This window comes from Larimichthys crocea, chromosome XXI, assembly GCF_000972845.2.
Source record: "Larimichthys crocea isolate SSNF chromosome XXI, L_crocea_2.0, whole genome shotgun sequence".
NCBI lineage: Eukaryota > Metazoa > Chordata > Actinopteri > Sciaenidae > Larimichthys > Larimichthys crocea.
The window spans coordinates 10,238,437-10,251,018 of NC_040031.1; the positions used below are offsets into that span (position 1 = coordinate 10,238,437).

At 41.1% G+C, this 12,582-nt stretch overlaps 1 protein-coding gene across 1 annotated transcript; it reads right to left on the bottom strand.

The window, feature by feature from the left end:
• Positions 1–6,118: 6,118 nt before the first annotated feature.
• LOC104929138 (cytochrome P450 2D15-like) lies at positions 6,119–12,307 on the bottom strand. The gene is given in 11 exon segments (NM_001303344.1): positions 6,119–6,553; positions 6,654–6,795; positions 6,954–7,055; positions 7,139–7,224; positions 7,727–7,865; positions 7,954–8,058; positions 8,665–8,733; positions 8,994–9,154; positions 9,294–9,458; positions 11,015–11,177; positions 12,041–12,307. Coding segments are annotated over 11 exon segments (1,488 nt in total). The 5' UTR covers positions 12,203–12,307; the 3' UTR covers positions 6,119–6,359.
• Between the last annotated feature and the right edge of the window lie 275 nt (positions 12,308–12,582).

A 12,582-nucleotide genomic window follows, 5' to 3' on the forward strand; every position in this document is an offset into this window, starting at 1 on the left:
AGATAGATAGATAGATACTGATCAAAAACAATAGATAGATAGATAGATAGATAGATAGATATACTTTATTCATCCCAAGCTGGGAAATTATAGTGCAGCAGCAGCAGCATTACACAAAGTGACAAGTGACAACAAAAAAGAAATAAAAATATACTATAAAGCAAACTATACATAATAAAATATCAAAAAATCAATAGTAAATACGATAAAATAAAATATATTGTACAGAGATATATACAGCAAGTTGGCAGTGTTGATATGTACAAAGTATGGAGAAATGTGATGTCACTGTAGATTATGCTTTAGCTTTTGTTGTACAGTGTGATGGAATGTGGCAGGAAAGATTTCCTGTATCTGTCCCTTCGACAGCGGAGCTGTAGCAGCCTGTGGGAGAAGGTGCTCCGCTGTCTGTCCACTGTGTGGTGGAGAGGATGCTGCTCATTGTCCATGATGGATAACAGTTTATTCAGCGTCCTCCTCTCCACCACAGTCTCGAGAGACTCCAGTCTCAGTCCAAGAACAGAGCCAGCCTTCTTGATGATCTTTTCAAGTCTGTTGGTGTCGCTGGCTCTGATGCTGCTGCCCCAACAAACAACAGCAAAGAAGATTGCACTGGCAACAACAGACTGGTAGAAGATCTCCAACATCTTGCTGCACACGTTGAAGGATCTCAGCTTCCTCAGGAAGTAGAGTCTGCTCATCCCCTTCTTGTACACAGCCTCGGTGTTGGATTTCCAGTCCAGTCTGTTGTCGATCACCACTCCGAGGTATTTGTAGTCCTCCACCTCCTCCACCACCTCCCCTCTGATCCTTAGTGGCTGTGAAGGCGCCTTCTTCCTCCTGAAGTCGATCACCATCTCTCTGGTCTTGTTGGTGTTCAGCCTCAGGTGGTTCTGTTCGGACCACTCTACAAATCTGTCTATCAGTGTCCTGTACTCCCCCTCCTCTCCATCTCCTATACACCCGACAACAGCTGAGTCAGCAGAAAACTTCTGCAGGTGACATGACTCAGAGTTGTGCTTAAAGTCGGTGGTGTATAAGGTAATGAGGAAGGAAGAAAGCACAGTCCCCTGTGGAGCTCCTGTATCACTGACCACCACATCAGACAGCCCACTGCCCAGACATACAAACTGTGGCCGGCCTGTCAAGTAGTCAGTAATCCAGGAGATCACTGCGTCGTCAACACCCATCACCCGCAGCTTCTCACCCAGTAGCAGAGGCTGAATGGTGTTGAAAGCACTGGAGAAATCAAAGAATGTGATCCTCACTGTGCCTCTCCCACCATCCAGATGCATATGGGCTCGTTGCAGCAGGTAAATGACGGCGTCATCGACTCCTAAATGGGGCTGATAGGTAAACTGCAGGGGGTCCAGAAACGTCCTCACCTGTGGCCTCAGCTGGGCTAGGACCAGTCTCTCCAGGACTTTCATCACATGGGATGTGAGGGCGATTGGTCTGTAGTCCGCTGGTTCGGATGGCCTTGGCTTCTTGGGGACTGGAACCAGGCAGGACGTCTTCCACAGCTTTGGGATCTTCTCCTGACTCAGGCTCAGGTTGAGCTGGTTCAGTCTTTCCAGCTGCCTCTTTACCTGGCCTGTAGTCACCGTTGGGTGGTTGATGTTTGTGTCCTCAGTGGGGGGAGGTGAGGAGGGGGGGCAGATGGGGAGGTGATGTGCAGGGGAATGCTGAGGGGTGTTTCCAGCCATTTGGGACAGTGTAGGTGTGTGGGGGGCAGGGGGTGTCTGAGAGGTGGCAGGAGGTGAGCTAAACCTGTTAAAAAACTGGTTGAACTGGTTTGCTCGGTCCAGGCTCCCTGATGTCTGCCTGTCCTTCCCCTTCATCCCTGTGATGTGCTTCATTCCCGTCATCCTTTACACTGTTCTGTTGGAGTTTGGCTTCCAGCTTCCTCCTGTAGTTCTCCTTGCTTGTCCTCAGCATATCTCGGGAGTTCATGCTGCACTCTCCTCTGCTCCTCTCTGTCTCCAGACCTAAAAAGCCCTTTTCTTCTCGTTCAGAAGTACCTTCAGGTCGCTGGTGATCCAGGGCTTGTTGTTGGAGAAGCAGCGTACGGTCCGGGCTGGCATGTGTGGTGTCCTCACAGAACTGATGTACTCAGTGATGCATCAGTCATGTCATCAATGTCCTCCCCGTGGTGGCTCACAGAGTACATCCCAGTCTGTCGACTCAAGCAGTCCTGCAGTGCTTCTGTGGCCTCATGTGTCCACTTCCTCACTGTCCGGGGTGTGTTTAGGTTTCTTCTCACCAGAGGGACATACTGGGAGTCATCAGGGATGATTATATTATAGACACAGATTAAATATTAAATATAAATATTTCAAGATTTATCATCACAGTAACAGTGTTACTGTAACAGAAACGTTCCACTGACGTCATAATGCGAGAGGGCAACATACATACATAAATAATGTTCTTGATAGGGTGTTACACTTGGTTATTTATATGCCTATAATTTACAATGAGATGTCATCACAACCAACCTGTATTAGACCTGCAGAGGTTTTAGAAATACATCATAAGGCCAACTTGATGGCAACGTAATGCTCAACCTAGGAATGTCAATGTGCTTCATTGAATCACACATGAAATGCAAGTATTTCTCAGAATATGTCTTTAATTGAGACCTCATATATTTATTTTCACGCACAAGGTACTGAGATTAGGCACTAGACAGCGTTATAAACAAGTAACACAGTGTTAACTTTTTAAACCTTCTCTCGCTCCGAACCGTAGTTGGGAACTGGTTTGATGTTTTGGCTCGTTGCGTGGGAAGAAAGAAGGACGAAGAAGTGGCTTTCGTGCATCTCTCTAGTTGTTGACGTCCAGAGTAGACGCTTTAAACGGTCCTTACGTGTTTGCGGTAATACATTTTGTGAATCAAATCATGCTTCTGACATTTATAGTCAAATATGCTGTTTGAGTTATGTAAATAAAATGACAATAGTATAATAATAGTGTGATATTTATTGTTTTATTTATTTCAACGGGTTTTTTTAATTTATTTTTTTGCATTTCCATTCAGCCTCTCGCCGCCAGTTTAAAAGTTACATACGTTGTTTTTGGTGCCTGTTTGTTTCCCAGATATATTAGTGTGTGTGTGAATGGGTGTATAAGAGACATTAACTTAAAGAACTTTGTGGAAAGGCGCTTTATGAAGTTCAGTCCATTTCCTTGTATTAGTTTACGGGCAGACCTGCCACATCCAATATGGCGGACCCGGTGACGTATCGCGACCAACGACCCACCCGCTCAATGCGGCGTCTATGTATATATGTCTGTGTATATATGTCTATGTATATATGTCTGTGTATATATGTCTGTGTATATATGTCTATGTATATATGTCTATGTGAAAATCCCCTATACCCCATGTTTGTTTTCACAGCAGCATTTTCAGGAATGAAGTGTGGCCTAACCACGTGTTGCCATGCTTTACGTTTATTTAATGACTTCTGTTCTCTTCTACACTACAGTACTACACTAACCAATAACCACATTAAGCCTCAATATTAACTAACCTATATGTTTTAAGGCCGTAAAACCCCTAACCACACACTTTTATACACTTTTCTCAGACAGGCATTGACATTTTCTCACGTTTCTCTTATTTAAACACTCAAAGTTCAAACTTTCGCAGATTTATCAAAAATAAACACAATACTGTATTGGTAAATGCAGAGTCAGACTTCATTGGTCCGTTTGTATCTATTACTGGCCAATCACAATCCTTGCCACACCCACACCTGAACCCTCAAATACCTTGAAATCTCCACTCATCACCACAACAGACTTCAACTCTTCACTATTCAACTACCTGGATACGTCACTGCCGTACTTTGAAAAGGTGAGTAACTCACTGCCGTACTTTGAAAAGGTGAGTAACTGCTACTTTCTGTTCCACTCCCACCAAACATCGGACGTCGGAGAGACGTGCAGATCATGTCAGTGTTGGGTCGGTCCGTCGAAGACCGCACAAATTTACAGTTAATCCTTTTGTATTTCATGGCACAAACTGTAATTTTCTTTAATGTTAATTTTTGGGCAAAACAAGTTTTTTTTTTTTTTTTTTTCCAGGGGTAAAAACCTGTAGTTTTACAGAACATTATGGATTCAAACACAATAATTAACCGTAAAATCAGTAATGCTGGTAGTAGTAGTTTTACAGTGTAGACCACGTACAGAAGAAGACGTCATAAAAACTTCGAAAAGGTCTCCTGGACGTCGATATGATGTCCGAAAAAGACGTCATAAAAACTTTAATTCTGCACCTTCAGGAGACAGGTTTGGACGTGCAATTTCGACTTAATTTGTGCGTCAAGTGAACGTCCAAACTGGAGCTTGGCAGGACGTCCGAAAAAGACGTAATAAAAACTTTCATTCTGCACCTTCAGGCGACCTGATTTCGACGTCGAGAAATGACGTTAAATATACGTCCTTTCAACGTCTCATTGCGCAGTGGGCTACTTTCTCACTACTGCAAATGATTTCTTTACTTTATTTACTTGGTCTTTTTTACTTACTCTTCCCTTTAGCTACTACTACTACTGCATTTTCCAACTCATCTAATGTATATGCCTTAAAGAAATCCCTCAATCACAACTGTTATTCTTGTAACTTTCATTATATTACAAAAACCTATCATCTTCACATACAGTAACATATATATATATATATATATAATGTTGACCCACAAATTCTCATTACTTGTTTTCTTTGTCTACTACAAGATGGACTCGCTAAGCAAGTTGCCCACCTTCAATAATCCCAACCTTGAAGCGATACTGCAAGCCTGTCAGCTTCTATGTGTAAGTATATACCTACTATGTTTTCTATCTAAAATGGTACCTCAACCACAATAGTAATGATTGACATATCACAATCAAAATAATTTCATCCAATATTCTTTATATATGTAAACTACTTTATTGAGCCAACTGAAAAAACCCAATGAAGAACTTCATTCTTGGTTAACTTTTGAGCTGACGAGCGTTTTGCAACTTACATCAGTTTTTGAGAGATATCTAACTAAATCAAAGTACAATAATATATATATATATATAATAATATATAGTTAATTACTGCTTACATGACTTACTCTATCTCTTTATCATTCATTACAGTCCGCCTGTGAAGACCAGACGGTGTCCGGAGCCTGAATTTATAGACTGACACAAGAAAACAGCATGAGGTCACTACACTGGCTATCCGCATGGCAACAGAAGAAAGAAATAAAAAACAGAAACTTAAACTGCTGCGGAGGGAAACGTGTCGACCTCTTGGCAGCTATAGAGGCTGCGACGGTGGACAACCTGGACAACCTCGACATACACTCCGCCTCGCCATAAATGTTATTATAATGAACAAAATTACAATAAATGCTACTTTATTATTCACACTGATTCTGTTATTTTCATCTTTAAAGGTGGGCAGGTGAGAAAGAACAACAGTCATAATACCCTGGTTGAATATTTGATCACAGTTTCATCGTTGCTAATCTCCATTTAAGGAAGAGGAGGAATTACGGGTGATTGTCATCCTTTTGGGAGATGTTTTGCATTTATGCAGGAATTCAGTGCATGCTTTAGGCCAGGTGAGCTGTACAAACACCTCATTAACATTGTCATGTTCATGTTTACAAGATCTAAACAGTCACATTACATTTGAATACATGCCACACACCATGTAAACAAGCCATTATGCTGCCACTAACTATGCTCATCCAACACATCAAGCCACATACCACTGTCTGAGTATACACATAGGCTTCTCCTAGGGATTTTATCTCATTGACTTCAAACTTGGTAGGTGTGTTCATATAGACTTCCTGAGTAAAAGTTATCAAAATGATGAATTTTGGGGAAATGGTGTGGGTGTGGCGATCCATAAAAAGATAAAGAAGAAATTTGGCAGGAAGCACCTTAAGAGCTGTCTGAGACTTCTTGTGGTTATTAAGACATGCACATTTCGATATGTGCGAGGGCCCGACCATCGCTGCTTGCAGCTTTAATTGTTTTTTGTGACTCTAGATCTGTTCTTTGGTTCATTTTTTATTTACTTGTACACAAATTGCATCAAAAGGGCACTCCCCAGGCGATGAACATTTTCTATTGTGGACACTCTGTTCCCATAAAAACATCCTTTATTAACCATTCCTTGTTTAGCACTTGACAAAGTTAGTAAGTTATACAATTTATAAGTTTTGTATTCACAACAAAGGAAAACTGATATATAATATATCATACAATAATAATCATCACACCTGGCTCTGGTAAAAGCACATTCACAGTCAGTTTGATCCATCGTTCATATAAAAAATATTGATTAGTGCAGCTTTAACAAGTTTAATTTTGTTCATTGTTTCTGAGTTGGACCTTCATGGAATAAGGTTTGGGGGTCTGGGTCGTTCCAAAAAGAGGAGTGAAGTCCGGCTTTCCTGCATCCTCGGGCCAGATGAACTTGAACCTCCTCAACAGAGTCACCGTGATAAGGAAGAGCTCCATACGAGCCAGACCTTCTCCGAGACACATACGAGGACCTGCGGGTAAAAAACACCACAGATTTTCCATAAACTGGTGATATTTCCTTTAAGAGGACCTTTCAGGATCTCTCTGGATGTAATGATTACTTCCACTCACCTGTGGAGAAAGGCATGAAGGCCTCCGGCTTCACAAACTCTCCCTTCTCGTTGAGGAAGTTTTCAGGGTCGAATTCATGAGGGGATTTCCACTGTCCCTCCTCAGACAGCACCGAGGACAGATTGGGGATTATCGTGGTTCCCTGAAGAACAAAAAACAAAGAGGAGAGGAGGTCTATGAAAATGTAAACACATAACTACGACTCCCACGGCGGAGTCGATCCTCTTTCCTGTCCTTTGAAACCCTTGGGTTCAATCAGGGTTCAATCTTCACTTGGTAGTTTCATACTTTCATACTTACCCTAGGTATGGAGTATCCCATTACTTCTGTGTCTTTAGTGGTGCAGTGGAAAACACTGAGAGGAACAGTGTTCGCCATCCTCTGGATCTCATGTATGACAGCCTGCATGACAAAGACAGCTGTTAGAGCATCGCACTGTAGCATCGAGACAACATCTCAGATATACGACCCAGTAATCCTTGTACCTGCACATATGGCATCTGATGTCTGTCTTCAAAATTGGCTTCGTCCTTCCCATCCATAACTTTGTCTATTTCCTGCTGGCAGCGCTCTGAGGAACACAGAAAAGACAGAAAGCATGGTGAGACAGCAGGAGAGGATAACGCAAGATCTTTCTCAGCTTATGTGGCACAAAGCACCAGCCACGATCCAAAATGCTGATAAAACAAGTGACTTGTAGATTTCCTGATGAATATCTGCACTCAGTTTTATGGCAATTTATTAATTGTTAGTCAAGATATAATCCTCCGTGGCTGTCAAGTGAAGCCTGTTCAAATTATATTCTATATTCATTTATGCAGAATTAACAGCGTTGCCGCTTTGATTGACAAGTGGGTGCCGGTACAGATGGTTTGTTTGAGCACACAGGCTTCATTCAGTTCACCCCAGCTCCACCTACGAGCCATGTCTTTGGATGTTTGGATTAGACAGGACGTATTAGAGGCAGGACTGCCACCACACTTGTGAGTTTCACAACAACTCATGAGAAACCTGCAGGTGAAGCCACGGATACAACGTCAATGTGTCCTGTAAAGTGGAGATCATAGACGTACCCTGTATCTGTGGATAATTCATGAGATAGAGGAAGGCAGCGAGCATCGTGTTGGCGGTCGTGTCAGTCCCAGCAAAGTGAAGATCCAAAAGAAATGCACAGAGCTGGTCTTCAGAAAAGGACGAACCATCGTCTCCTCTCTTTGCAGCCGGACAAGAGAGAGAAAGAGCGAGTAAACACCACGAACAACATGCCAGTTCATAACACCGTTCAGAAAAAGACACGCACCTTCTCCAGTTCGTCCAGGTAGCAGTCTATGAAATGCCGCGGTTTAAAAGGAACTCTGGTCTTTTTGTTCTCAGCCAGCACCTCCAGACGTCTTTCATGTGAAGCCTAGCGAGAAATAAATGTTTCAAAATAAATAAATAAAAATAATAAACAGGTTCATTAAGTTTTAGAGACATTCCATGAATAAATGATCAGATTCAAGGTTTCTCAAGGGCACCGATCTTTAAAGTCTGTTTGAAAGTCGTGCTTCATTTTCCAGGTCTTACAGTTGCACTTCGTGGCATCTTGACACAGGTATTATTTCAGCCTGACACTAGGCTGTGTTAGTTCTGCCTTCAGTCAAAGTGACCTGCTAAGACAGAATGGTCCTTCATGCCTCATGCATCACCCTGCTGTCAACTTCACCACAGTTTTCCTTGAAATGTTTCCTTCTTTCCTGCATTACTTCTTACTTTTTTATTATGAAATATCTTTGGTGATTCCATAATCTCAAATTCTATTAATCCAGCTATTAATAAAATAATAATATCTGCAAAACTAATTCCCATCATCACTTTGCCTTAGCTTTGTTTTAGCTGATTAACTAAATATAACGTGTCTAACTAACATGCTACGCTGTTAATTGTGAACATATATGCTGATGTTGGCGTTAAGCTCAAAGCAGCTTTGCAGATCAGCTAAATGAATGAATATCTGTGATACAAAACATACCTTGAACAGCTGAAAGGCTCTCTGGAAGGGCAATGGCAGGTTGCGCACCATGGGCATTGAATCATAAATCTGTATGGGAGGGAAACATTCAAAATTAAATTATAAAGACTAAAATATCATACACTGGATGTTTATATGGTTGCCCTGCGAGTTAAATGTGCTGTAACTAAAGAAAACACAGCCTGGGTTAATGTCATGTCACATCTTGGTTAAGGTCCAGAAGGATTTATTGGCAGCAATGGAGTACAGTATTTATTAATATGTTTCCATTAGTGTATAATGACCTGAAAATGGCCCTTCATATCTACAGTAAGAGTGGGGTCACTCACCATACCCCAGCGTCCGTTGATTATTTTGGACGTCTCGTGAAAAAGGCCAACAAAAAACTTCATGAACTCGTCCTCGTAGTCGAACTCCTTAGCAAACAGAACTTGGCAGATGATGTTGGAGGCGGCATTGTGGAACAACAGTTTGGGATCCATGGACTCACCTGGTAACACAAAATAAACCAATCATTGTTGGACTTGACCACTAATGACCTAAATCACAGGTAAGATTTAAAAAGTTCACAGTTCAGATGATTCATTTCTAGAGTCTGATGCTTAATCTCATTTGCAGAGCGGACGTACCAACACTCTGCTCCAATACTTTTATTATGCGACGTGTCTGTCCCAGGATGTTCTGCTCCATGGAGTGTTTCCCCAGACCAAAGTTCCTCAGAGTCATCAGACCAAAGCGTCTCTGCTCTTTCCAGGCCGGGTTATAATCTGCTAGAACCACTCCGGGAGCGTGAGCTACATGAAAAAAAGGTCAACTCAGAACTGAGAAAGAGAAAGTACATCACTTTAAAATACTTTTAGGTTTAAGTTTTAGGAACATAGAGTTAAACTGATGGTTCACACGTTTGTGTATAGATAAAGTATACATTGCTGCTATCATTAGTAATACCACCAGCCAGTGTAAAGTATCTTTGGAACTTAAAGTACATTTACTCAACTTGAGTGCTTTATACTCAGCGTGGCGCCTTTGTTAGGAACACTGGATTAAACTACCTAAACGAATATGAATCAGTCAATCCAGCTCCACCTGTAGCAGCCACGGCATTAAAAATGCTACTTACACATTGTTGCATCAGCATTAATAATCTTAGTGTCATATATAATGACACATCAGTCGCATTTATTTGTAGAACCAGTCATTTTATTTTTCATACTATGAGTACCCAGCTTTTCCTGCAATATATAGGTTCAAATATGTGCTTTTTAATTGGGTTAACTGTATATAAGCTACTCATATATGTCGAAACAATAGCCTTCTGATCCAGAATATCACCTATAATGAAAATGTAATGTGGTCTACATGCCTGTAGACTGATAGACAAGTCATAACCTCTGGAAAGGACATGTTCTCTCCATCAAATACTAATACTTGTTTTTAAGATATTAAATATTTTCCTTGCTGCTTTATAAAATAAAATACAATAAATAAATCCCCCATCCACCATTGAGTGTTCTGTTGTCAGACCTGCTGTTAAAGGTACATGATGCTGGGGTAAAAAGAAACAAAATTATGCAGGTGTGCATTTTATAGCAAGCTTTGTTTTTCATTTCCTGTGATATGTACCCCCTGCATAACTGTGACCGTGAAGCTGTCACGTGCACTAAACTGACTCTGGTTGCACATACTAGTCCCATCTGTATACTGTGAAAAGTATTTAATGCTGGGATCAACAGAAACTAAATTAAGCATTAGTTTATGCATTTTGTTTTACGCTGTATTTCATTTGCATCTTTGCATATGAAATAAATGGCAATGTAGGCAACATAAGTATCCTACATATTAACTTCATTTAGTGTAACTATTTTATTTTATTTTACATTTACTCCAGGTAGAAAAGGGAAGTGCCATCTCCTGGTCATACCCTGTAATTCAATGAATAGGTGGAGTTAGAGTAAAAAATAGACAGGCCCAGGAGAAGGTGGGCATCACTCCAGTTTGGCTGGGAGTTGGCTGGGAGTTGGCTGGAAGACGGCTGCCATTCAGCCGGCTGAAAGTAAATCTCTCCATCTGGTTTGTGGAATTTATCGTGGGGAGTATAAAACACGAGACTCTGCACAATCAAAATAACCCTTATAGATCACAACAGACTGGGCGAGTACATGTTGGAAACGAAATTCAACTTAATTCAGCAAATAAAACTTCCATCAAAGTCAGAAAAAAGAACCTTTTACTGATTATTAACCACGACAGATACACGTGTTTACTTGTTGATACAGTTATGTAAGAGACGAGGGAGGCTACATGTGTACAGGGAACAGAGTCTTGTCAAAGTCATATAGTTGCTGCGTACCTTTCACGATTACAGCACGATTAACCATTAGATCTTGAGGTCTGCCAGAGAAGTCAGCGGCTTTGTTGACCAGAGCTTCTTTCATGGCTTGTAGCCCGTTGAGGACGACCACAGGCCTGGGACCAATGAAAAGGCTGTAGACGTTACCATAACGTTTGGCCAACTGGGGACAGAGACAGAGTAGATTATAATTACAAGGGTTGAGGTGATTGACCTGTATTCAGCCCAGTCGTCAATATTACATCCAATTTTAACAGACTTAGAGTTACCTCACTTTAAAGGTCCAGAATTTAGGGTTAAGGTAAGACAGTAGGGCTGTTGATGATTCAGGCACCAGTCCAACTTCCATACTTTGGTATGTGGTGGACTTCAACCAGCCACCCTCTATAGTTCCCAAGCCAAATCCCCTATACAGACTGAGCTACTAACTAACTGTCACTGAAAGGGTGTGTGTTGTGTTCACTGTCACAGAAAAGAAATGAAAAGTCTCTGATCATGCTACAGTTTAGAAATGAACCAAAAGTAAATGTTACCAGCGAAAATACTGAACTAGATAGATAACCAAAAAAACAAAACAACAGTAGACAGTGACACTGCAATACATCTCAGACTCCACAAGCGTTCATAGTGTTGAACTGAAAAACTGACACTGTTAACATTTTGTTGTTGGTATTGGATTTGCACCAGAGACAAGCAGACAGGAGTGAAGAGGAAAATAAGTAGGAGGCTCTACAATCCTGTTTTTGATTCTGATGATCCCTAATCCCTACATTTAATTTAAATGTATTTAATGGAAAAATACACATTTTTTTCAATCCCTTAGCTAAAAACTATAATAATAAGAATTCATATAAATTCAGACGCATACAGTATGATCACACTGCAGAAACACAGATACAAAAATGATTTTTAGGATTTTAAAAAATGTGTCACTGTAGAGTTTTACCCATTTCTGTTATCAAATCTTAAATAATCCACCTGTACATCAATTCAGTGAAGAAATACAGCAAGATCATTCAACTTTACCTTTTCAAAATCTGCAATGGGGCTCTCCAAATTCAGCTCCAGCAAGTTTCCCAAGATGGGGAACGCTCGGGGCCCCGGAGGGAAGTTCTTGGACCTGTGGGTCGGAAAGAGGAGCAGGAAGAGGAGAACGGCCAGCACGAATAAAACTGCAGATGCAAACATGATGGAGCTGTGACTCTGATGAAGTTACACTCTGCTCTGTCTATACATCAGCTTTGGGAACACATATAACCTTTGCACAGTCATGTGCTCTGCTACGGAAGCCCTAAAAGGCCATACATACACACATACATACACACATACATTTTATTCCACCCGTTTTCCCATGATAACGAGATAATTAATTCAAGATCTCGAGAAAACAAAACGATAGTCTAGTGTAAAAAATCAAGTGCGCCCGTATTACAGAATATATGGCAAATGCATCTAGTCCATATTACGCCACTGTAAAATCGCTTTGATCCATAATTTCTGACAAAGGTTGATACACTTGATCTCAGGACCATCCTGACTGTTCCCTCACTCAGTATAAAGCATATTTA